Source organism: Geotrypetes seraphini, chromosome 5, assembly GCF_902459505.1.
Source record: "Geotrypetes seraphini chromosome 5, aGeoSer1.1, whole genome shotgun sequence".
Lineage (NCBI taxonomy): Eukaryota > Metazoa > Chordata > Amphibia > Gymnophiona > Dermophiidae > Geotrypetes > Geotrypetes seraphini.
Window position 1 is genome coordinate 80,276,884 of NC_047088.1, and position 26,265 is coordinate 80,303,148.

General features: G+C 42.0%; 1 protein-coding gene across 1 annotated transcript in view; it reads left to right on the forward strand.

The window, feature by feature from the left end:
• The first annotated feature begins 432 nt into the window (after window positions 1-432).
• The window catches only part of LOC117360862 (tumor necrosis factor ligand superfamily member 10-like), a 53,789-nt gene continuing 27,956 nt past the window's right edge, over window positions 433-26,265 (forward strand). Inside the window, exons 1-2 of the mRNA XM_033945383.1 lie at window positions 433-700; window positions 17,255-17,416. Of these exons, the coding sequence (XP_033801274.1) occupies window positions 476-700; window positions 17,255-17,416 (387 nt within the window). The 5' untranslated portion in view covers window positions 433-475. The remainder of the gene's footprint in view (window positions 701-17,254; window positions 17,417-26,265) is intronic.

The following is a 26,265-nucleotide window of genomic DNA, read 5'->3' on the forward strand; positions in this document are numbered from 1 at the left end:
TACCTTCAAATAACTTTTAATCCGTTGAGATGAATAACTTCGTGGGAAAAGAGCTGCATTCCTGTGTCTCCTCCCCCCCCCCCTGCAACGAGGGGGAGTTTAGTCAGTGTGTCTCTACTACAGTCGGGGATCCAGATGTAGACAGGCCAAAATGTAAAGCGGCCGCGGGACACAGGCCAGAGCCATCTTACAAGCTGTTGAAGTCCTCTGCCCTGCAAGACCGGCCACTACCTCCCTTTGTCTCGGCTTATGCAGGGAACCTGTGACCTTTGCACTGCTGTCTCCGCCCTCTTTGCCCGTGCCTGGGGCTCAGAGCGCAGAGGGCGTTCCCTGTACACAGAGTCCACGCCCTTCCTCCCGCCCACAACCTAACTTTTTCTTCCCCCTAGAGAGCTGCTGTGCTTTATTTACCTCCCTAACTTGCAAGGGAGAAGGAGCAGTGCAGGTGGCTTGCAGACTTGACACATCGTTTGGGATGGCTCAGAGCAATCAGCAGTATTACCGCTCGGACAGCGCCGACTCGGCTGCCTGCATGATGGGGCCGGCGGGGGCCAGCAAGGAAGAGGCGGCGGGGGGCAAGGGGAAGAGGAAGAAGGGCTGCAGCCCGATCTGGCTGGCCATGGCCGTGATGTCCATCCTCGCCCTGCAGATCGCCTCCACCACCGGCCTTTTTGTCTACTTCACCATGTCCATCTCCAAGGTGAGCCCACAAACTGCCCCGGGGCAGGCAAAACTGATCAAACTATTGGGGGGGGGGGGGGAGTCGTCCTCTTTGCTCGGATAGGTTTCAGCTGCTGAACTTTCCTTGCATTTGGGAAAACTCGTTCCCCCTAAATAGTGCAACGTATATTTTATTTGGTGAAAGTCACAGACGGACAATTCCATGCTTTGGGTCTCCCCCCCCCCTGCTTTAATCGTTTTTCTTGCCATTGCGTTCATTCAGTTAAAAATAAATAATAATGATTTCCTTTTGAAAATCTGGGCATTGAAAACCAACACCCCATTTCGAATCGCTTTTTGTTAGTACTCTAGATTCACTAACCTCACGGATTCGGTCTGTTAGCTATCCAATCCATGGGGTTGCCGGGCGCCCGATTCACGAAATCCTCATGCAAATGGGGGCGATCGGAGTCATGCCCCCAACCAACCGCATGGATCACTGGAGAGCGATCCTGACGCATGTGCACACCATCTTCTTTGCCTGTAGATGGTCTGTGCATGCGCTTTTGCTCTCCGCAAACAAAATTGCTTTTTTATTTTATGACTCGCGAGCCAGTGGTTTTAACCTGCGGGTTTAAAGCGGAGCTGCACTGTGGCGTGTTAAAACCACGGAGTCGAGGCAGCAAGAGCAGGAGAGTCAGGGCAGTTGGAAAGGACATGAGCAACTGGTCCCCAGCAGTCGCTTCTTTGTTGATCGGTCAGCCCAGTTGGTGTTCCTGATTTTGGTTAGTGAATCGCTGCCTTCCTACATTTGCATGTCATTCCCCCTAATTTGCATGCATGCATGGATCGGATCGGATGTAAGGTTAGTGAATCAGGTCGGAGTTGCAAAGTCGTCGTAAACTGGTCGGGACATGATCGGTGTCCTTAGTAAATCTAGCCCAATTGTTAACAATAGATATAAAAACATGCTTATTTACAGTTGTCGACTTACGACCTATCCAAGTTACGACTGTTCGACCTTACGACGTGACTTCCGCTCTCCGAAGAAAGAAAATGTTGTTAACAGATTGCTTTAAGATGATTAAAATGATTAAAATATCATTAACCTGTCTAATATTCTTGCCTTAATTTAACATAGCTGACTTACGTCCTGATCCACTTACGACCTAGCAGTCGGAACCAATTGCGGTCGTAAGTCAACAACTACCTGTATTTTTAACATGAAAATGCTCATCTTTTTCAAATCCTCCCACCCCCTTCCAAAAAATAAATAAATCAGTTTTGAACTATATGTTTAGATAACTTTCTATTAAAATAAAACGCTGTCCTGCTAAGCCTGCCCTGAATTTGGAGAACTCTGGAAGTTTGATTGAAAGAGTGCTTACTTTCCACAAGATTATTTTTGGTTTATTGGATTTAGCAAAGCAGGACGCATGTTGAAGGTTTTGTTGTGTTGATATTCAATGAATGCTTTCAATGAGACGTTGGTAAAGTGAAGTTATTACCTGTAAGAGACTAGTGATCCTTCCTGGAATGCAGGGTAGGCCAGTCCCCCCACCCCACCAAAAAACATTCATGAGGCAAGAAGCACCCTTATAAGTTGTTCCGTCAGACTCTACAGGGTGATTCTATTTGTTTTCTTTGGTATGTTGTTATGTTATATTTTTATACTGCCTTTCTTGGATGTAGTCCAACCCAAAACTATTCATAAAACATAACAATACATCCCAAAAGTAAATAAACAAGCAATACAGTATCAAAACACAGTTCAACTATACAAATTAATAAAACTAGATTTACTTTTAGTAAAAAAACAAACAAACCGAGATTTACTTTTAGTTAAAAAAAGAAAAAGCGACAAAAAAAATTAATTGCTAATTTGAAGATTTTTAGGTTAGGATGCAGTAATCAAAAGTTTGTAGCTTGCTTTGAGCATTCTCTAGTTTCCTTATTGAGTTGTTGATTTATTTAAATCATTTCCTCCTTGTGGTTGCAGCTATTTGTGGAATTAGCCTGGTCTTGTGCAAAAGTGAAAGCAACCTTCCTTCCACTCTTTAATGTTGGACCAGGAAGTCAGAAAGCTAAAATCAGACAGAGGCTAGGATGTTATTCCTGGGCTGCTGTGCATTTCCTAAACCCCTGCGTCCTTATCTATTCCTTGCCCTTTGCCAAATGTTGATTAATCGGATTAGAAATAGACAATAGTTTCCATCGCCCATTAAAACTTCAGATCCAGCAAGCAATTATTTGACAGCGGAAGCCTCTGGATAAATTGCAAGGTGGAAAAACAATAGACTCTTCAATTTCCAAAATTCTCTGTGCGCTCGAAGCTCTAGTGTCCCTTGGTACCAAGTTAGGAAAGAAACTCCAGTGCTGCCCAGTATACTGCATAATCTCTCTTGATTTCAGTGTTCTTCCTGCTGCCAAAACATTTTCCTTTGATCCCAGCAATAATAATAATAACTTTATTCTTGTATACCGCCTTACCCAGGGAGTTCTAGGCGGTTCACAGCAATTTATCAAAGTTATAAACATATCAGAGATTACAAATAGTGCACGAACAATAATGAACAATTGACATAGAATGATGTCGTTGAGGTTGGCTTGAGAAGGGAAGTAAAGGTTGAGGGTAGTGGGAAGGGATATTACAGTAAGAAGGAGAGAGAGGGGATTTCAGTGCATTGTAGAGGGGGGGGGGAGTAGTGGGGGACAGGGTATCAGGGGTTGTGTCCGTGGAAAAGGTGAGTTTTGAGTAGCTTTCTGAAGTCGAGGTAGGTGGGGGCCTCGAGCACTATTTGGGCTAGCCATGGGTTCAGTTTAGCCGCTTGAAAAGCGAAGGTTTTGTCGAAGAACCTTTTGAGGTGACATAGTTTTAGTGAGGGGAAGGCGAACAGATGAATTCTGCGGGAGTTCTTAGTGTTGCAATTCAGATAGAAGTGTGGGTTGAGGTAGGTTGGGGATAAACCGAGTACTGTTTTGTAGCAGAAGCAAGCAAACTTGAATGTGACTCTGGATTCGAACGGTAGCCAATGAAGTTTGAGATAGAAAGAGGTGATGTGTTCCCATTTATTTAGGCCAAATATAAGGCGGACAGCGGTGTTTTGAATTAGTTTTAGTCTCCTGATGGTTTTTTTTTGTGGCGCCCAAGTAGATAATATTGCAGTAGTCCAGGATGCTGAGAATGGAAGATTGTACCAACAGTCGGAAAGAGGAGTCGTGAAAGTGTTTTTTTATGGTGCGGAGTTTCCAGAGTACTGAGATGCTTTTCCTGACTGTAAGATCAGTGTGTTTCTCTAGGGATAGATGTTTGTCTAGCATGACTCCCATGGGCTAGATTCACAAAGCAAATCAATCGTGTACTGATCGGTTTGCGACCCCTTTGTGACCAGATTTCCCTCCAGCCCGATTCACTAACCTGTCCTTTGATCCGCTTCCAATCCGTGCATGCAAATGAGGGGAAACTCATGCAAAGTAGACAGGGACGCAATTCACCAACAAAATTTTTAAAACTGACTGGGCTGGCCGATGAACCCAAGAAGCGACTGCTGTGGACCAGTTGCAAACATCTTTACGACTCTCCAGCTCCATTGAAGCCATGCTCTCTGCTTCCCTGAATCTCTCCTGCCTGCCGCCCTAATGCTCTTCCCCAGTCTCTCCTGCCTGCTCTGCCCTGAATCACCGCCCTGCTCATCCCCGAGCTCTCCTGCCTGCCCCGAATCTCTCCTGCCCTTCCCCACACTGTGAGCCCGTGGTTTTAACCCGCAGGTTTAAAGCAGGTTAAAACCAAGGGCTCGCTGGGCTACAAGGTAAAAAAAGTAAAAGGTTTTTAAAAAAAAGTTGAGGCTTGGACGGGCATGTGCATGCGTCGGGATTGCACACCAGCGATCCGTGCCGGCAGATGTGGGTGTTCCTCCAATCGCCCCCATCTGCATATTGGAGTTTGAAGAATCCATCGGACCTGCCCGGATCGGACACGGATCGGTCCGGGCAGATCCAGGAGCATTTTTTTTGCTACTTCAGCTTGTCTGCGGTGTTCTTTGCTCACATGTTTAAAGACAATAGACTGTTTTCAGTCCAATTCTTTATATGTGAGTTTGCAAACCATTGGACCCCTGAGGAAGGCGTGTTCACCGAAACACGGACTGTGTAGGGTCCGATTGGATTTTTATCACAGTATTTGTTATCATTGTACTTTTTAAATTGAATTTTCATGGTTTTAAATGTCAGTGATTAATAAATTATCTCCAGACCATCTGTATCCACAGTTTTTGTTTTTACTAATATATACCTGACACCTTTAAATTCCATCCCAGCCCCCCAGCACCTTTAAATTCCGACTCAGCACCCCCAATCAATCATCATTTTTACATACACCCTAGCACCGTTAAAGTCAATCCCAGCCCCCCCCCCCCCAGAACCATTAAATTCTGTCCCAGCCCCCCTCCCCCTCCCCCCCACGGTACCTTTAAATGTTGGAGATCGGTGGACGGCTACCTGCTGCTTTTCGGGGCCCGCAGCGCACAAGCAAGCTAATGCCTGGGCCCGGACACTTCCCTAATTGGGCTGGTCGCTGGTTCTTCACAGGGCTGCTGCCTGCTGGTTCTACTGAGGCAGCCATTCAGAAGTGGCACCCGCGCGCTTGTGCACCGCTGGCCCCGACGTGCCAGTAATCAGCAGGCAGCAGCCCTGCGAAGCACCAATGATCGGCCCAATTAGGGAAGTGTCCAGACCCCAGTGCCGCGGGCCCCAACAAGCAGCAGGCAGCCATCCTCTGACCTCCAACATTTAAAGATAGCACCGGGGTTTTGGGGTTTGTTTGTTTTTTAAATATATTTGCTTCATAAGACGCACTCTTATTTTCGCACACTTTTTTTGTGGAAAAAGTGTGTCTTATGGAGCAAAAAATACAGTAAGTGCTTTTGAATATCAGGGAATGACATACTCACAGCGATTTTAATCAAACAGAAGCCCCTCCTGTCTGGTTAAATTGTTCTGAATATTGAACATAACCCCCCCCCCCCCCCCCAAAAAAAAAAAAAAAATCAGATCAGTGAACCCACTATTTCCAAAGTCACACTGCAGATTTCAGAGCATACCCTGAAGAAAGCCACAGCATGGGGGCTGAAACGTTGGTTTCTACCTGACAAAGACACAGCAACACCTGGAAACCTGCAACAATCAGTTTGAATCTTTCTTCACATTGCTACATTATAGGAGGTACTATAACAAAACCTATGCCAGAAATATCAGTGATCTGGAATCTACTTTTTAAACAAATGGTTTGTATATACTCTCAAAGGTGATAGACATCTCCTGCATAGAAGGATGGTACATATTGGAGAAAACCCTAATCAGTCAATCAGATTCTAGTGTGGAATGGATACATATGAATCAATAGAAAATAAGACCCAGAATATTATAATGCCTCTGTATTGCTCCATGGTGTGACCTTACCTTGAGTACTGTGTGGAATTCTGGTCACTGTATCTCACAAAAGATATAGTGGAATTAGAAAAGGCTCAAAGAAGTGCAACCAAAATGATTAAGGGATTGGAACTCCTGTTATATGAGGAAAGGCTAAAGAGGATAGGGCTCTTCAACTTGAAAAAGAGACTGCTGAGGGGATGTAGAATGGGTAAAAGTGAATTGATTATTCTTTTAAAAAGTACTAAGACTGGAGACACTCAATAAAGTTACATGGTAATACTTGTGAAATGAATAGGAGGAAATATTTTTTTCACTCAATGAATAGTTAAGCTTTGGAACTCATTACCAGAGGATGTTGTAACGGCAGGTAGCATATCTGGATTTAACACAGGTTTGTTAAGCTCCTGAATAAAAAATCCATAGTTTGCTATTGAGATAGAAATGTGGAAAGCCACCGTTGTCTCTGGAATTGGTAGCATGGGATCTTGCTACTATCTGTGATTTTGCCCGATACTTGTGATCTGGATTGGCCACTGCTGGGAATCAGGATACTGGGCTAGACGTACCATCATTCTGCCCCAGGATGGCTATTCTTATGTTCTTTAGATTTGCCTTTTTTTGTGTCTTGTTTTCCTCATTGCTTTCAGGACCTAAGTTTAGTGACTACTGTGTAAGTTCCCTAAGCAAGGATTTTCAGTGGTACCATGACCATAAAGCCATCAGAAATCTCTCTAAATTCCTCGGCACTATCCAGATAGTGCTGGGATGAAATAATGGTGTTCCGCCTAATATCTGTACTTCTAAGTACTTTAATTCAGCTTGCAAAAAAGCAGGCCTAATCTAAACTGCTTAACTATACCATAGTGGCTGATTATAACTGTTATACTGTACATACATCTCTACCTGTGGCAAGTCGTGCTGTCGGATACATAATTCAAATCAATTCACCGATTCAGTTTGGCTGAATTGATTCAAATCAATTTGTTTTGGAAAAAATCAAACTCATCGATTCAGGCTTTCCCTCTGCTGGAGTCCTTCCTTTTGATGTAACTTCCTGTTTTGTGAATCAGGAAGTTACATCAGAAGGAAGGACTCTGGCAGAGGGAAAGCCCAAGAGTAGGCCTTGTGGGGATCGGCAGTGAGGGCTAAAAAGGTAGTGGGGTGGGGTGTTGCGCTACTTCCTCTGCTGCTCTTGTCGTATTTACAAGGGGGTACTGCCACGCTGCTGCCGCCATTGGACTATGCAGGAGGGGGAGTTGCTTTCCATCTCTGCTCCAGCCAATGGACCCGGGGGAAGAAGCTGGAGGAGGGAAGGGAGAGAGGATGTTGGACCCACAGGAGAGGGGAGAGGTGATTTGACTGTCAGAGGCTGGAGCTTGTGTGAAGAGAGAGAGGTGGGGGGTCTAGAGGAAAGGGATAAGAGAGAGGGTGCTGGCCATATCGTGTGGGGTGGAGGAAAGGGAAGAAAGAGAGGGTGCTAGCCACATGGGATGGGAGGGGGTGCTGGAGGGAACAGAGAGATAGAGAGAGACATTTGTTTAAAAGCAGACTGAAAACCCGCCTTTTTGATATAGCTTTCAATCCTTAACTTTACTCCTCTGCCCTCTAACCCAGACAGCTGATTAACCATTTCGCTTAACTGTATCCATGACATCTTGTTTGTCTGTCTTGCCTGTTTAGATTGTAAGCTCTTTCGAGCAGGGACTGTTTTCTTACTCTTTGTAACTCTGTACAGCACTGCGTGCGTCTGGTAGCGCTATAGAAATAATAGTGGTAGTAGTAGTAGTAGACAGTGAGTTTTGGTCTTTTCTGTATATTATGGAGTTCCTGTTTATTTTTATTTCATATACAATTTATTTTTAGATGTAATTTGTATTTTGATGTAATTTGCTGAGAACTTTTGAGATTTAGCAGGCTATCAAATTGTAATAAACATAAGCTGGAGGCTGGAGCTATAGGGGAAGGGAGAGAGGATGCTGGACCCTTGAGGAGTGCTGGATCTGCAGGGAGGAGGAGAAAGAAGAAGGGAAGATACAGAGATGGAAGATGGTTGGTGAGCATGGAGAAAGGAGAAAACATCAAATGGGCAGGAGACCCTGGTGAGCAAGCTAACAGAAGACAAACATGTACCAGAACCTGGAATAAGCATGATTTGAATAATAAAATGACCGGACAACAGATAGAAAAAAATAATTTTATTTTCTATTTTGTGATTACAGTATGTCAGATTTGAAATGTGTATCTTGCCAAAACTGGTGTTAGACAGCGGGCGCAAGCTAGGACCTAACGGTTTTTGTTTTGTTTATACTTGACAGTTCCAATGTGGGGAAGGAGAGGGAAAGGGGGTGGGGTGCGTGAAGAGGCTGAAAAATAGACCTGCCAGCTAATTTTAAAACTATATCATAGAAAGCGAATCAAATCGTATCAAATCAAAAAATCAATTCAGTTGGCAAAATTGAATCGAATCGGTAAATATTTTCCTGAATCGGACAGCTTTAGAAGCAAGAGCTTTCCATATATATATTCAGTGCCATTGCATATCCAGAAAGTGGCGCTTAATTTACTTATTTCTTTTTAAATACTGGGCCAGCATTTTTTAAAAATTATGTGTCTCTGAGTCTAAATATTAATCTGTCTGCTTTCTTTTTTTTATTTATTTATTTATTTATGAATTTTTAAAAATTCTAACAAGCATTACAATCTTGTACAGAAAAGTACGATCAAGAAAACATATGATGGATTCTAATAACTTGGTTAGGAGAGGGATATTTGCTATAGGACGGTAGTTAGATGGAATGGTGGGATCAAGGTCGGTCTTTTTCAGTAGAGGGGACAGTGAGATGTGTCCCATGTCGGGGGAGAAGAGGCCTGATGTTAGGGCAGAGTTTATGAGGTCGGTGAGGGAAGCGATGGCCTGTGTGGGGATATTCTCGAATAGATAGGAGGGGAAAGGATCCAAAATGCACTTGCAAGTTTTAAGTTTGAGGCAGAGTTTGGAGACTTGCGATTCAGAGACAGGCTCGAAGGCGGTCCAGGATCTGTCGGCAGGAATGGGGGTGGATACAGGTGAGGTAGGGTTGAGATCGATAGGGGTCAGGGAATTGTAGGAGACTGTGGGGGGGAAGGAGCGTCTTAGAGTGGTAACCTTTTCATTAAAGAAATTTGCCAGGGCATCGGCTGATAGGGATGTTGGAAGCGAAGATGGGTCTTTTTTTGTAGTTAGAGAGCGCCAGATGTTGAACAGCGCACTGATCTGGTTGTTGGATCTAGCGATCTTGTCTCCAAAGAAGTTTTTCCTGGCTTTTTTTAGAGTTGAATTGTAAAATTTAATGTTAGTCTTCCAGGTCTGTCTGTCAGAGGGGGATTTAGATTTTTTCCATTTGCGCTCCAAGGCGCGACATTTCTGTTTCAATTCTCTGTGAAGAGGTAGGTACCAGGGGGCCTTTCGGGGGTAGGAGATGGTTTTGGTGGTTAATGGAGCAAGGGAGTGGTGGGTGGACTCGGAGAGGGCGGTCCAGTTGTGCCAATGTGCTTCGGGATGTGTGGGTCTAGGGTTGGAGGAGAGTTTGTTGAGGAGTTTGGACCAGAATAGGTTGCTCGAGATTTTTTTGCGGTAGGTTATGGAATGAGAGGAGTGGGGTGGGGAGTCAGGATGTGACATGAAGATGGGGAGACAGGTAGTCCCTAAGAAGTGGTCTGACCAGGGGACTTGTTCCCAGCGAGTGTCGTCGGTTGAGGTTTTGAAGGCGGTAATAATAATAATAATAATAATAATAATATTTTATTTTGTATACCGCCATACCCAGGGAGTTCAAGGCGGTTCACAACAGGTAGATGAATTACATACAGTGCGATTCGAAAAAAGAAGAACATAACAAGGCAATCGTGGGGACGAACTCGTTTACATAAACGATTTAGGAGGGGGAAGGGCTAAATACGGGATACATACAGTATGCTGCAGTAGGATACAATACGGGATACATACAGAGTGCTGCAGTAGGATACAATAGAGTTTAAGAGAGGAAATTAGATAAGAGCATATTAGATGGAAACAGGGGGGGGGGCAACCAACTTGGAGGGGGGGTGGGTAAGTAAGGGGGGTAAGTAAGATCAATGAAGGTGGTGAAGTCTAGGGTATGCCCTTTTTCGTGGGTTGGGGATGGGGTGGGTGAGGGAAAACCTAGAGAGGTAAGGAAGTTGTTGAATTCAGATGAGTCATTGTTATTCATAAAAGGTAATAAGTCCGACTTAATCATACACTAGTCCTCAACAATGGATCCAAGATTAAGGAATTAGGAGTAAATATAGTACAATAAGAAATTTAACCAAAAGACGTCATCTGATGCTGAAAGAGAGCTTATCTGTCTGCTTTCTAATTCAATTTGACACAATGGCTGGTCTAAATAAAAATCCTTTTTTGGACTGACCTGACACAAATGTGTTTCAGCACAATACCTGTGTCAGGGTTTGTGATCTTGCTGGAAAGCAAGTATCTGTGCCACATTCATGAAATGCCAAAAATGCATGCGAGATCGAAATACTAGTTGCTCAGAACAGCCTGATGCTCTGATAACAGCTGCTCTGCATTCTTGTCAGGTCAGTCAATGTGGTTGTCTCCATTTGGGTCTCTTCCACTTCCTTCTATGATCTGAGGAGATCATGTTGGTGTTATATTTCAATTTAACAGAGTCCCTAAGGCACCACACTGGCCTCCACTCAGTATCAGTACGTGAAGGGGAGGCTTCTTGCCTTGCGATCTGGCTTTGGGCATGTCAGCAGTCACATTCCATTAAAGTACCTGACCCTGTTGGTGGCATGAATAAGGCAACCTGAAAACTAGGTTAGTGTCACACCAAATTAGAGAGACCTGATCAGCAGGTTTGACACAGCATATTTTATGTTATGGTGACATGAGATCTTCTGAACTCACCTGCCTAATAGTTTGCTCATGTGCACCTTAAGCTCATTGACCTAGATTTTGGTGGTAATTAATGGGTGGATATGTGCACTGGTCCTCATTCAGTGCTGGATGTGAGTCAGACTGCTGGGGAGTTTCAGCGTCTGTGCTTCTGGTCCTCTGCAGATGTTTGGCACGGAGTAGCGATGACACAGCAAAACGTTCTTATTGACTTTATTAAAACCCAGACATGTTGCCCACATCTGTGCTGCACTGACATAGAGGGGCTCTTTAGAATGACACAGCAAGCGGAGGCTGTTCAGGAAGGAAAAGGACTGGGGGGTTTTGAGCTAACTAAGTATCTTTCAGGTCAATTTACTCCAATAACCATTACAGTCGGAGAAAAACCAAGGTTGAACGTTTACTGACAAGAAGAGAGAGAGAGGTGGTAGTAGAAGAAGAAAAGAATTATTAAGGGGTAAAAGGAAAGATGTTCATTTCTGGGAAGGTCAAAGATTTCATCACAGCAGAGAAGCTATAATGACACACATAGCGATGGTTCCAGCATAAGGTTACCATATGGCTCCAGAAAAAAGGAGGACGGATTGAGACATCCGGGTTTTACTTCCAGTGCTTTCTGTCTTCCTTATTTCCATTGCTTTCAGTGGAAGTAAAACCCGGATGTTTCTATTTTCATTACTGTTAGTGGAAGAATCCATCCTTTTTTTTTCTGGAGCCATATGGTAACCCTATTCCAGCAGTGCCCAAACAGATAAAGTAGCAATCTAGCTTTTTCACAGATCACTTCAGCAATCGCTGCTGGAACCTTTGCTATCTGTCCTGACTTTGACTGCCATCTTTACCATTTCATTATTACTGGAATTACTGTTATGTGATGTGTTATCCTGGATGCCACCTAAGGGCGAAATGTGGCCATGTCAGCTATTCCAATAAATCCTTATTTTAATATCTACATTTTCACTGTGGGGATACTTGTGCTTTTGTCCGAGTCTCTCTGGAGTGCTCAGTGCTGGGAAGTATATGATTTGCTCAAGTTTGGGGATGATATTCAAAGTGAATTATATGTTTGCCAGCAACTGAATATAGTATATAGATAGATTGTGGCTGTTGAATTTCCTAAATGGCTGGATTTTTTTCTATATAAGGGGCAGGCTTTGGGCAGGAGCAAAGGTGGACACAGCAATTACACATTCATTGGTGATATTTAAGCCTCTGGAGAACACTCGGGAGTAACCTATTCTACAGTGACCCTAGAATTTTGAAGTCTGGAGCCCAATATTTATTAACCCCCTCTTCTATTAAGCTGCGCTAGCAGTTTTTAGCGCAGAGAGCCGCGCCGCTCCTGATGCTCGTTGGAACTCTATGAGCGTCGGGAGCAGCGTGAGCAATTCAGCGCGGCTCCCCGCGCTAGAAACTGCTAGCGCAGTTTAATAGAAGAGGCCCTAAAAGTTCCAACACATTGACAAGTCCATCTGATGGAAACCTGTTCTTGTGCTTTTTCAGTGGCAGCTCTGAATTTGTGGAACACATTACTTTATGAGTTACATTTGATGACTAATGCCACTCCAAATTAGGAAGACCTGATCAGCAGGTGATACTGTTTCAAAAACAGCTTAAGGGACTTATTTGGTATGGTATTGTAAATAGGAAGTCTATGATTAATTTATTTCTATTTGTTGAGTTGTTTCAATGGTTATTCTGTCTTGTCCTTGAAACAGTACGAGTACTAATTATTTTTTCAGCAGGTATGCCACACTGTTGTAGTTATTTTATGCACTGTGTCTTTGCGTTATTTTTTATGCCATTTTTATTCTGTATATGTTGGTTGTTACCTGCATTGAATTTTTAGAAATAGTGGGCCAGAAATGTGCTAGTCGTGACATCTGATTTCCTCCTCTTTTATTAAGCTGCGGAAGGGGTTTCTACCATGACCTGGAGCGCTAAATGCACCAACGCTCATTGAATTCTTATGAGCGTTAGAGCATTTAGCGCCCGGGCTGCGGTAGAAACCTCTACTGCGGCATAGTAAAAGAGGGCCTTAGTAAGAAAGCATCTTCAATCACAATTTAATATAATGTAATTAAAATGCTTGTATTTCACCTGTTCATATACAAAGGGCCTGCAAAGTGGAACACAACATTTCATCACAAAATTACAAAAAACAAAGCAATAAAAACATATCAAACAAATAAGATAGCTCGGAAGACTGTAACTATTCCAAGCTAATTCACTTTTCAGTGGTTCAAAAAAAGAATCTTAAGATAAAGAGGGAAATAACTTGTGTACCTGAATGTGTAGCTTGCCTTGAACTTGGATTCGGAATGATGAATAATTCAATCTCAAATCCAAACAATAGTGAAACACAAGGCAATTTTGTGTCATCTTAAGGTCTGGTCACAATCCATTCCATAAAGATGGAGCAGCACCTGAGAAACTTCTCTGCTGTGTCTAGTAAGTCAGACAAAATTCTAAGCTTTATAGTACAAAAAAACTTGGAGCAGGATATGAGGGACCACTGAAAAGTTCTCAGCCCAACCAACAAAGTTGGGGTAATCTCCACTAAGAGCTATACACTTATCCAGTGATTTTTTTTTTTTTTTTCATTCTGTCGGAAAAATATGGAATGAATAAAGCGGAAAATCACTGGACTAAGTGTTTAGCTCTCAATGGAGATTGCCCCAACTTTGTTGGTTGGGCTGAGAACTTTTCAGCGGTCCCTCGTGATATTTCGCCCTTTTACTAATGTTTAACATGTGCTAAATGCTAAGAAGCCCATTTTAGACCTATAGGCATTTTAGCATTTAGCATACGTTAATTCCATTAGTGTGAGCAACTAAGCTTTAGCAAAAAGAGCCCCTAAATGAAATGGCACCAGGTCATGAAATAATCTAAAAGCCAGGCACAAGATTATAAACTTTATTCATTGTTCAAAGGGCAGTCATGACAAGTCTACTCATAGCATTGGAGAAACTTCCAGCAATCAAAAGTCATATGGTGGCAATTACCTGTGGAAAAACAAACCCTTGATATAGTTTCAATTGAAATTGCCATCTCATTAGAGTGAAACACTAGTAATATTTTTAAGTACCTAACTAGAAATTATTTTTCACTGGGCAGGATTCCTGAAGAAAATTAGCTCTTGTGTGAATATTTGTCCTCTAGTATATCAATACTGAGGAACAATATGAGATTTTGGGATGAGAAAAGGAACAGGAATCGGGTTGTCGGGGAAATGTGTGGAGCTCGGAGACTTTAGCAAATCGTAGGCCTTTTGAGTGGACTGTTAGAGTGGGGTATATTGTTTGATTTAGGCGGATGGGTTTAATTTGTGTTAGGGCATGGGGTTTGGTTTGGTAGAAAACTTGGGAAGTTTTACTCTGTGCAAGAGCAGGGTTGAAGCTGTTATATGTTCCGTTGGGGATGGATTCTTTGGGTGTGGTGTGTTCATGATTTATTTATAAGACTGTAGTTTATTTTGCTTGTTTCTGTTACAAAGCTAATGACTTTATGTTGCTCACTAGAGGGAATGTTGCTCACTATGTTACTATGTCACTATTGAGGTCAGATGATTTTTTTCAGAATGTATCATAATCCAATGATGATGGATTATTGCACACTGCGTTCACCCTTATTACTTGGCAGCAAGGTAGTTCTGTTTATAAAGTATGATTACCCAAATCTGTCCTGGAAACCCTACAGCCTTTGGATTTTGTTTTTTTTCTAGGATATCCATAATGAATATGCATGAGAGAAATTTGCATACATTGGAAATCCAGTATATGCACATTTATCTCCTGTATATTTTTTGCAAATCTAGGAGGAGAGTGTGGCATAGTGGCTAGAGTTACAGCCTCAGCACCGTGATGTTGTGGGTTCAAATCCCTCGCTGCTCCTTGTGACCATAGACATAGTAAATGACAGCAGGTAAAGACCTGAACGGTCCATCCAGTCTGCCCTTTAGTTATACCCATTACAAATACATGATTAAATTAACTTGTCTCTTCTGTGATATTTCTGGGTCATAGACTGTAAAGTCCACCTGGTATTATCTTAGGTTCCAAATACTGAAGTTGCTGTCTAATCCCACCCCAGCCTATCCAACCATCCTGTTTGCAGGATATCTACCATAAAGTCTGGCCAATAACATCCTCATGTTCCAAGTTATTGGAGTTCCCATTGATGCCCTCCCCAGCCCATCCTACACTGAATCACCACATATGGAACACAGACAGTGCAAGTTTGTCCAGTACTGGCCTTAGTTCTTTAATTTACATCCTTCGTTTTCTAATTAGAGATCCTCTATGTTTATCCCATGCTTTTTTGAATTCCATCATTGTTTTCCTTTCCACCACTTCCATCAGGAGGGCATTCCAGGCATCTATCACCCTTTCCAAGGGTGCTCCGGAGCCTTCCTCCCAGCAACCTCAAACTATGCCTTCTAGTTTTACCATTTTCTCTTCTCTGGAATAGATTTGGTTCTATATTTAATACATTTCGAGTACAGTAAAACCTTGGTTTGCGAGCATAATTTGTTCTGAAACCATGCTTGTAATCCAAAAACTCTAATACAAAATACTGTATGTACATAAGAACATAAGAAATGGCTTCACCGGATCAGACTCTAGGTCCATCCAGTCCGGCGACCCGCACCCGCAGAGGCCAAGCTAGGTGTTCCCTGCTGAGAAACCTTGTTTATTCGTATCCCCCATTGTGATTTGCAAGAAGGTGTGCATCCAACTTGCTCTTGAATCCCAGAATGCTGGTCTCCATCACGACCTCCTCAGGGAGAGCGTTCCAAGCGTCCACCACTCGTTGTGCGAAACAGAACTTCCTAATATTTGTCCTGGGCCTGGTGCCCCTTAGTTTCAGTCCATGACCTCTTGTCCGAGTCACATTTGACAATGTGAATAATGATGTTTCTTGCTCTATTTTGTTAAAACCTTTTAGTATTTTAAAAGTCTCTATCATGTCTCCTCGCAGTCTTCTCTTCTCGAGGGTGAACAATCCCAGTTTTCCGAGGCGTTCTTTGTAGCTCAAATTCTCGATACCTTTAACTAGCTTCGTGGCTCGCCTTTGCACCCTCTCCAGTAGGGTTATATCCTTCTTTAGGTAGGGAGACCAGTGTTGAACACAGTACTCCAAGTGTGGTCTGACCATTGCTCTGTAAAGCGGCATTATGATGTCCGCCGATCTACTTGAGATTCCCTTCTTAATCATGCCCAACATCCTATTTGCTTTCTTTGCCGCCGCTGCGCATTGAGCCGACGGCTTCAGGGTCCTGTCTATCAGTACCCCCAGGTCCCTTTCTTGTTCGGTCTTGCCCAGTGTCACACCTAACATTTTATATTCATGTTCCTTGTTTTTCTTACCCAGGTGCATCACTTTGCATTTTTCTATGTTAAACTTCATCTGCCACTTGTATTGCAAGACCTCGCTTGTTTAGAACAATCACTACACTCCTTGCAGTGTCAGAGAGAGAACCTTTGGCTCAATTGTGATGATGTGTTGTGTGTATACTATATGTGCTTGTATTGCAAGACATTGATTGTTCATCAAATTGAAATTTAATAAAATGTTTTGCTTGTCATGCAAAACACTTGCAAACCAAGTTACCGGTACTTGCAATCCAAGGTTATACTGTATTTAAACATCTGTATCATATCTCCCCTGCCTCTCTCCTCTCCTCCAGAGAGCTACAGCCTCGGCAACCTGAGGTTGTGGGTTCAATCCCCATGCTACTCCCTGTGACCTGAGCAAGTCACCAAAACTTCCACTGCCCCAGGTACATTAGATAGTGAGCCCACCAGGATAGACAGGGAAAATACTTGAAGCGCCTGTATGTAAACCACTTTGAATGTGGTTGTATAACTACAAAAAGGTGGTATACAAGTCCCAATCCCTTTCCCTATACAGAATCTGGAGGATAGTGTCTAAACTTTAACTGAGAAGGGAGCACAAGAATGAAAGTTCTCATAGAATGCCTAAAACCCTTGCACTAGGCCTGGGAGAGTTTATGTTAGAGTAAATTGGTGAGAAACATATTCCTGCCCTTTTTTTCTTTTTTTTAACTTTTCCTGACCACAGATCCTACATGATCTGCTTTTTACAGTGAATTTACTTTTGCTGATTTGACATGTTAATGCTGTACAGCTGGTTAGAGTATTGCCCCATCCAAGATGCTGTAAACCTCTCCAGATGCTGTCTTTCAGAATATGTAGTTATGTTTTTTTTACGTTTTCATTTCAGTTGAAGACACAGACGCAGGGCACATCAGAGGAGCTGAAATGTTTACAGCTGATTAACAGACTGGAAGAAATTTCAGATCCTGCGGTTTTTGAGCTGGAAGAGTTGATAATTAATGAGTCCTGTCTCAAGTTGGTCAATAGCATTAAATCATACATCACTATGGTAAGTTCTCAGTGCTGCCATTCTTCCCTGCATTTGAGGCAGCGGGATTGGGATATGATTCACATGAATTGGAGAACAAAAGAGTGCATACCCTTCGTGTGCTGCTTTCTGTATTCCTATGAGCTGTGCCATCTTCTGCTTGTACTTTCTAAGAAATTATTTTCCTTACTTTGACTCCCTCAGCTGCATTTTCTCCTGCCTCTGCTCCCTAAGCTTTACTCTCCCCTGCCTCTGTTCTCTCAGCTGTGTTCTCCCTGTTGAGGCTGGCAGATGATCCCTCAGCGATGCTCTCATCTCTTCTACATCAGCTGCATTCATCCCTGACTGCTCTCAGCTGTGCTCTCTACCTCCCCCTATCTCTGTTCCCTTCTGGATGCGATCCCTCTTACTAAGGTCACAAATAGGTGTGGAAAAAAGGGGCCCCAAAACCCATGACTGATAGCTTCATTTTCCTCCTTGTATGTATGTATTTATTAATTTTTATTGAGTGAAATGGTGTGGTGGCCATGTTAGTCCACTCTTCAAGGTAATACATAGAAATAAAACAAAAATGTAAAGGAAAAAATTAATACCTTTTTTATTGGACTAATTTTATTGGACTAATTTAATTTAGTTTATTTTTATTTAAATCTTTATTTCATCCTCAAACCTTAATAGAATGTTGTTCTGTTTTCTTGGAGGGTGGGGGTTCTCTTTTTAAATAATTGAAAAAATAAAGGGAAACGGTGAACTTTGTAACTGCCAAAGAACCTTCCAGCAGGGTACAAACTGTACAGTAGGCTGCTAGAGAGGAGATAGAGGAGGAAGGCTGGGGGTGGACATCAGGGAGCCCACAGCTGGTTGTGATCCTTGTCCTGGCAGCTTTCTCTTGTATACCGGAGTCTGGAGACAGATGGGGAGAGGAGGGGGCTGGAATGAATAAACAGATATGTAACTGAATGTTCAACTATGTCATGTTCCAAAATATCCCAAGGATTTAACCAGAATCCTTAGGGCATGCTCTCAAATGCTAAAAACCAAATAGTGCTAAAGATTAGCATAAACTATGCACTCATTGAAGTGTACAAATGTGTAAGGATGAGTATTAGAAGGAAAAATCCCAGAAGGCCAGACAGTGCCTTGGGTAGACTCATGCTAGATGTGAACTTTTGTGGCATTCAAATATTCAAATATAAAGCCAATATAAAGCCAATATTCAAATATAAAGCCAATCTCCGGGATCAATAATTGTTCATCTGCTTTCATCATGTTTTAAGATTAACCAATGATAGAAAATGATGGCAGATAAAGACCAAATGCTTTATTCTGTCTGCCCATCCATACCATCCACTATTTCCCTCTTCCTAAGAGATCCTAATCTAATCTAATCTTCCATTTGTGAATTGCACAAACCTATACAAGCTCAAGCTTGTCCAACATTTTATTGAATTTAGATAAAATCTGTCTTCATTACCTCCACCAGGAGGCCATTCCATTTATTCACCACCTTTTCCAAAAAGTATTTTCTTAGATTACTACTGAGGAAAAATATCTTTACAAAATGGGTGGTGGATGCATGGAATGGCCTCCCAGAGGAGGTGGTAGAGACAAAGTTTGTATCTAAATTCAAGAAAGCATGGAACAAGCACTTAGGATCTCTTATCCATCCTCTGTCAATGTTTGACTAATGCCCATGGCTTCCCTCACTGTGCTACCGGGATACAAGCTATACCGCAAAGACAGAGTAGGACAAAAAGGTAGGGGTATTACATAGAAACATACATAGAAATAGACGGCAGATAAGGGCCACGGCCCATCAAGTCTGCCCACTCCAGTGATCCTCCCTATCTATCTTTTGGCTAGGAGTTCTGTCAATCAAGAGTGAGAAAATAGCTCAAATCCATTAAAATGGTTGATGAACATGGAGAATCCTAAAGCTCAATCGGAGCCTAGTCAATTATACCCCCATCCCCAAACACTTTTACAAAAGCGAGAAGAGTTTTTTTTAGTGCGGGCCAACATGCTTAAATCCTCTGCACTGCTCTAACGGTCATAGAGTTCCTTTGCGTATCGGAGCAACACAGAACATTCAGCATGCCAGCCGGCAATAAAATCCTCTTCTGCGCTTTTATGATAGGGGGAGGGGGGATAGATTCTTAAACTTTGTTCATATTAAATAATTATGACAGTTGTGTCCAATTTGTTATCTTGCAGGTATCAAGGCTGGTTGAATCATTTTTGAAAACTATTTCAGATAGCAGAATTAATCTTTTATTATGCAGTTGTTTATTTCATTGGTGGATAACTCCTACTAAACTAGAAACATGTCTCATGTAATCTTGATTCCATTATCGTTCACATGAGTTAATAACTTTCCCACCTGGGAAATCCAGACTGTTATTAATATTGTATGTGTTTAAGATTCTTTTCTCATACCAGCAAATATACTTTACTTCCATTTCTATTATGAGATAAACAAATGCTCTTAACCCCCACCCCAATAGGGTACCTATCACTAGATGTTCATCTGCATTTGATGCTACTCTGATTGGTACTGGCCAAAGGCTTTTCAACAGTTGTCGTCAAAGGATCAGTGTAAGGTTATCAAGGTAACATCATTAGCTGAAGTTTGGAGTTTCCTTTGCTTAATACGCTGATTTTTGTCAAACAAAAAGGGTCTGTGTAAGCCTTGCATGTCAAAGCAAATCTTACCTGAGTATTACTGCCCTACAGCTCTCATATATGGAGACTGTATAGTGCAAATAAGGCCAAGAACATCCCACAATTATCTGTAGTTCTTCCCAACTGCCCTCCTTAAATAAAGTGCTAAAAAGCATAGCATTGTACTGTTTCTTCATTGCCTTCCCTTCATTTGCTCATCTATTCTGCTTATTCTGCTCCATGTATTGAACAATGTATTGAGCTTACAAAGGGTAGAATGATGAACATCTTCCAGGAGGGAACTGAGACTTGTTCCTGCGGTCTTTTCTGAGACGGAAATAATATTTAAGAAGCATTTTCTTACATATTTTGAGAGCTCTGCTATGTATAACAAGTTGAAACTGTAGCAACTTGTGTTCACCAAAGTCAGACAGTTGCAGTGAGGAAAGCAAAGCAACACTTTGAAGCATTATCTAGGATGTGCTACATTGTGTCGGTGTCTGGTTGCTGAAATTTATGAATTAGTCAAACCTCAGTTTGCGAGTCAAACAGTCAAACGCGGTTTGCAAGTGTTTTGCAAGACGAGCAAAACATTCTCGCAAATCGTGCCTCACAAATCGAGCGTTGACTTGATTTGTGAGCCCCCTCCCCCCCCCCCCCCGGCATGATCCGGCATTCCCCGCCCGCGCGCCCAAATACAATCCCTTATCCCGATCTGGCACCAGCACCAACGCACAGGACGTGCTGGTGCCTGAAGATCCTGCCTCTTGCCTGGGCTGGGCCGTGAGCATCTGTGCATGCTCAAGGCCTTCTGGCTTCCACTGTCGCCGAGATTCTCGGAGATCGAGAATCTCGGAGAGAGCAAGAACTAGAAGGCCTTGAGCATTCGCAGGCAAAAGGCAGGATCTTCGGGCATCAGCATGTCCTGTGCATTGGTGCTGGTGCTGGTGCCGGTGCCAGATTGGGGTAAGGGATTGTGGGTGGGGGATGCTGGATCACGGGAGGGGGGGGGCGATGCCGGTTCTCGGGGGGGGGGGGGTGGAGCAGCACCGGTGGCCTCGGGGGGGTGGGGGGAAACGAATCAAGTGAGTTTCCCTTACTTCATATGGGGAAACTCGCTTTGATATACGAGCAATTTGATTTACGAGCATGCTTCTGGAATGAATTATGCTCATAAACCAAGGTTCCACTGTATATCTGTTCTGCTGGTCTCAGTCTTAGTATTTCCTTGAAGTTCTATCAGCATTTAGTGATTTTGCATCCCTTCGCCTGCTGGCTCATGCTTTTGGGGAGATTTTTATTTATTGTATGTTTCATCTCTTCTCATCTTTGCTGGATTTTCTCATATGAACATTAGTAAATCATTTCTGCACTATGCACATGATTATTCATTGTATTGAAGTATGTCCTTATTGTTTAAGGGTTCTTTATTAGATGGTCATTCTGATGGAGAAGTGGACCATGGCTGACCAAAGCCTCTCTGTGGTAGCACTGAACAATGATAGTCAAGACCACAGAATAACTGTGGACAGTGACATAGCGAGGGGGGTTGGTGTTGGGGAAGGGGGCTGTTCTTCCCTGCCGCTGTGACTTTACCATGTCACCCCTCACCCATCACATCTTTGCCGACGGTGAGCAGGCTGTCATACCTGCTGCTCGTGTTGACTGCCTTCCTTCTAATGCCAGTTCCTGGTCCCACTAATAGGAAGTGATGTAAGAATGAGGGCCGAAGCTGGCACAAGGAGCGGATAGGATAGCCTGCTCGATATCGGTGATGATTTGAAGATATAGTGGTGGGGTAGGGGTCCTTTCAGAGACTTGTCTAATTGCTGGGGGAGGGAACAGGAGAGATGCTTTACCCCCGCCAAGTTGACACCCGGGAGTGGTCTGCTCCCCTATTCTGCCTCACTATACCAGTGATTCTGGACGCTTCAGAATCCATGGTTCCAGTTTGTCTCATGTTTATTTGCAGTAAACTGTACAAGTTGCTCCAAAGGAACAACTTTGTGGAATTTGCTTATAAAAGGTTGTGTTGACCTCTTGGGTTCAAATGCACCAATCCAATAGGCAAAATTCAGAATTTACTATCCCATGACAAATCACATTTCTCATAAACTTTTGGAAAGGACTTAAAAATATCTTTTTTCTCCTTGCCTATGCAGTAGAGAAATAGCTGAGGTAGCCAGTTAACGAAATGGGAAATTTTTGTACAATCTACTAGATGTTTCCGGATAAGTTTTGTTATTGGTGAAATTGGACTGAAATTATTATGTATTATGGTGGGATCTTTGATATGATTCTATGGGGTCCTTTTACTAATCAAAACAGAAGCTGTGGAGACAACCAATGTTCAAAATCTTCATTTTATTTCTTCAAAAATACTGTCCACATTGGTATGAAACGGACCCTTTGGAGAACTTGTGACAGACATTGGACAATGAAAAGTAAAATAAATGGGTGAATGTTAAAAGGAGTGTGATGGGACAAAAGGTAGTAATGCAGGAAGACTATATCCCCAATTAGAGAGCCAATCACACGATAAAGTGCCAGTGAGCTTGAAGAGCAATAGAGGGAAAATAGGGTCCTTGATTTAAGACTGACAATCAGAGAAAGTGTTAAATCAGGAAGCATGTAAAGAATGCAAACTATGGAAACAGGCACATATGCACCAAATGAAGGCTGTAGCTGACATTTGAAACCAAAAGCAAATAAAGAGCAAGTCTCATTAGATTGAATGAACTTTACAACAAGAAAAACATTGCAATAAAAAAAGAAGAAAGGACAAGTTAAAATAACATACCGGTAAAAATTTAAAAAAGTATCCAGCCAAAATGCAAACATTACAAAATATAGGAGCAAGGCAACTGATAACGCAAAGACCTATGTTGACGTAGCAACGGAGCAATTTGCTGAACAACAAACCTTAAGAAACCCTTTTTTTAAAAAAACAAACAAAAACAAAATGTTTAACTTTGCAAGATATGGGCACACAAAATATAAATCAAATAACGCGATTTGTGGAACACCATATAGTTTACATTTGGCGGGGTCATTCACTGAAGCATGGACCATTTCTGCAATTATTGCACTGTCTTTCAGAATGCTGTAGTTACCATTGTGCTGTTTCTCCGCTTTGCTTTACAGTCTTTAAGAATACTCCATTTGTCATGAGTTGTAATTCTTATATTAAAAAAGGTAATGTGTTTTGAACTTACCAAATGTGGAGAGAAAATGCCGGCACTGCTGCACATCGACTCACAATGAGAACAATGAAAAGAACATCGCTGGAAAATGAAATTAAAAGAACCAAATGACCTGTGACGTGCTATCCTTTTACTAATGCCATGACAAAAGTGGCTTTAGACTTTCCCGCACACTAAGGTCACTTGTACCACAGCCAGAAAAATGGCTGACATTTCCATTTTCCCAATTAATGGCCATGTGCTAATCTTATTCTTTATTGAATCACAGCTCTTTGTTTTATTTTTAGCTATCAAGTTAATATATTAAAATCAAACGTTTATCATTCTCAACAACATGATGATTCAGTTTCCAATAACGCTGCAACTAATCATAAGATTAGATAATATATCGCAATGTCTAAAAAGTCCAACTTTTTACCGCGCCCATGGCGGAATAATTGTAAAAATCAATAGCAGCGTCAATGGACTGTGCAAAAATACAAATTGTGCAAAAAATCTTTTATATATAATGTGCTGAAGTGCTCTTAAAGTGCTAGAAAAAGTGCCAAGTGCTTTTTACTTCAATGCCTGGCCCCCCGACCCAGATTTCGTTTTCTTTGTCAGGAGGGGTCTAGGTAAAAACAAGCTAACGTTAAAAACATTCCAGCAATCAATCAAATACACATTCAATATTATAACTGAATCTCACCAATCATCTATCAAATATTGAAACTTCTCTGTTATCTATGTAAAGTTTGTTAAACATACCTTTTCAGGCAAGCTACATCGGGGAACGGCACCGGAAGAGGGACTGGCTAAAGTCGCTCTAACTTCCGGATTTAAATACATACGCAAGCACTAATACACTCGGCTAGTTAAAATGCTGCAATTAAAGCAGCGGAAGTGGCGTTAAATCCGAGGGCACCACACATACACCTACATGTTTAACCACTCGATTTCTGAGTTTAAACCATCAGGAGATAAGGTATTCCAATTGTAAATAAAACGCTGTTCCTTCTGCAATAAAAGTTTACATATATCTCCTTCATATTGATCAATGTGGATAAGCACTGTATATTTAAGATCTTGTAATGAATGATCCTGCCTTAACCAGTGATCAACCAGGGGGGCGGACTCTCTGCCTCTGCGGATATTGCTGAGATGTTCAACAAGACGAGTTTTAATTTTTCTGCTAGTTTGGCCAATATACAGTAAACCGCAGGGGCAGATCACGCAGTATACAACTCCCTGGGAATCACAGTTGGTGCCCGTAATGAGATCAAACTTCTTACCCTGTGAATTTGGGATAAATATAAAGGGTTGACTCCATATAAAGTTACAAGTACTACAATGACCACAAGGTTTATGAGCTGACAATCTTTGTCTGCAATAAGGTCGCCTCCTGTGTCTAAGCTTTTCACCCAAGTTACTGGCCCTAGTAAAGGCAAATTTAGGTGTATCTCTGAATGAAGAATGGTATTGGACAATGGGCCAATATTTTAAAATTATTTTTCTAATAGCATTACTATTATTAGTAAATGGTAAAACACACACCGTATGAGAGACATTATCCTTCTCTGTTGGTTGCATAAGCCAAGAGCGGTGACAGTTCTTGGCTCGCTTCCACGCTCTTTTGATAATTTGTTTAGGATAACCACGTTCAACAAATTTGTAATACAAATCTTTAGCTTGATTATTAAATTCAGTTTCATCTGAACAAATTCGGCGTATGCGAAGAAATTGGCCCACTGGAATGCTGTTTTTAAGTGAACGAGGGTGAAAGCTTTGATACTGGAGGAGAGTATTGCGGTCAGATGGTTTTTTGTGTAGACTGGTGGAGATAGCCCGATCATGAATATAAAGAATGATGTCCAAAAATGATATACGGGCCCTATCCTTCTTATATGTAAATCTAATATTAGGGTCCCTCTGATTAATTTCAATAAGAAACTCATCAAGCTCCTCCTCTCCACCAGTCCACACAAAAAACACATCATCAATAAAACGCCTCCAGCATCTTACGTGACAGAAATGGTTGGAACCGTACACAAACGTCTCCTCAAAGTTGGACATGTAGAGGCAGGCTATAGTGGGGGCAACTGCTGCCCCCATTGCTACACCCTTAGTTTGTAAATAAAGAGTATTTTCAAACTTGAAGTAGTTGTTAAAAATAACCACTTCAGCCAATTGTAAAAGAAAATGTTTTTTAGACTCTGTTATGTCCAATTTAGAAGATGCAGATTCCACAACAGTCATAGCTGCCTGCTGGGGGACGTTTGTGTACAGTGCCATAACATCAGCTGTCACCAAGATGCTGTTATTGGGTAACGGCTGTTGACACAATCGGTCAATTATTTGTAAAAAATGGGACGAATCCCTAATGTATGATTCAGCATATGGAACAAATTTCTTCAAATACCCATCAAGGTATCTGGACAGTGGTTCCAATACTGAATCAATACCCACTACAATCAGACGACCGGGGGGATGAGTGCTAGATTTATGTATTTTGGGGATAAAGTATATGTGTGGTGTCCTCGGATAATTATTGGTCAAGAAACGCAATTCCTTAAATGAAATCAATTCTTCACTCTTGGCTGATTGAACTAACTGGTCTACTTTTTGTTTGATAGCATTAGTGGGGTCTTCCAATAATACAGTGTAATAAGTAGTATCATGTAATTGACTAAGGGCTTCTCTTTGATAATCTATATAGTCCTGAATGACTATCCCACCCCCTTTGTCGGCCCTATGTATAATTATAGTTTGATCATTTTGTAAATCCTGAATGATCTTAATCTGATCTGAAGAAATAGTAGAATTACATCTAATATTCTGAGTTTCTAAGTTTTTAACTTCTCTTAATACTAATCTTTCAAAAGTAGTAACTACAGGATCAGGGGGACCAGGGGGGAGCCACGAAGACTTACAAGATAGGCCCGCAGGTAGAGTATCATCATTCACAGCTAAAGAACTATTTTGAAAAAACGCCTTAAGTTTCAATGTTCTAAAAAATCTACTCAAACA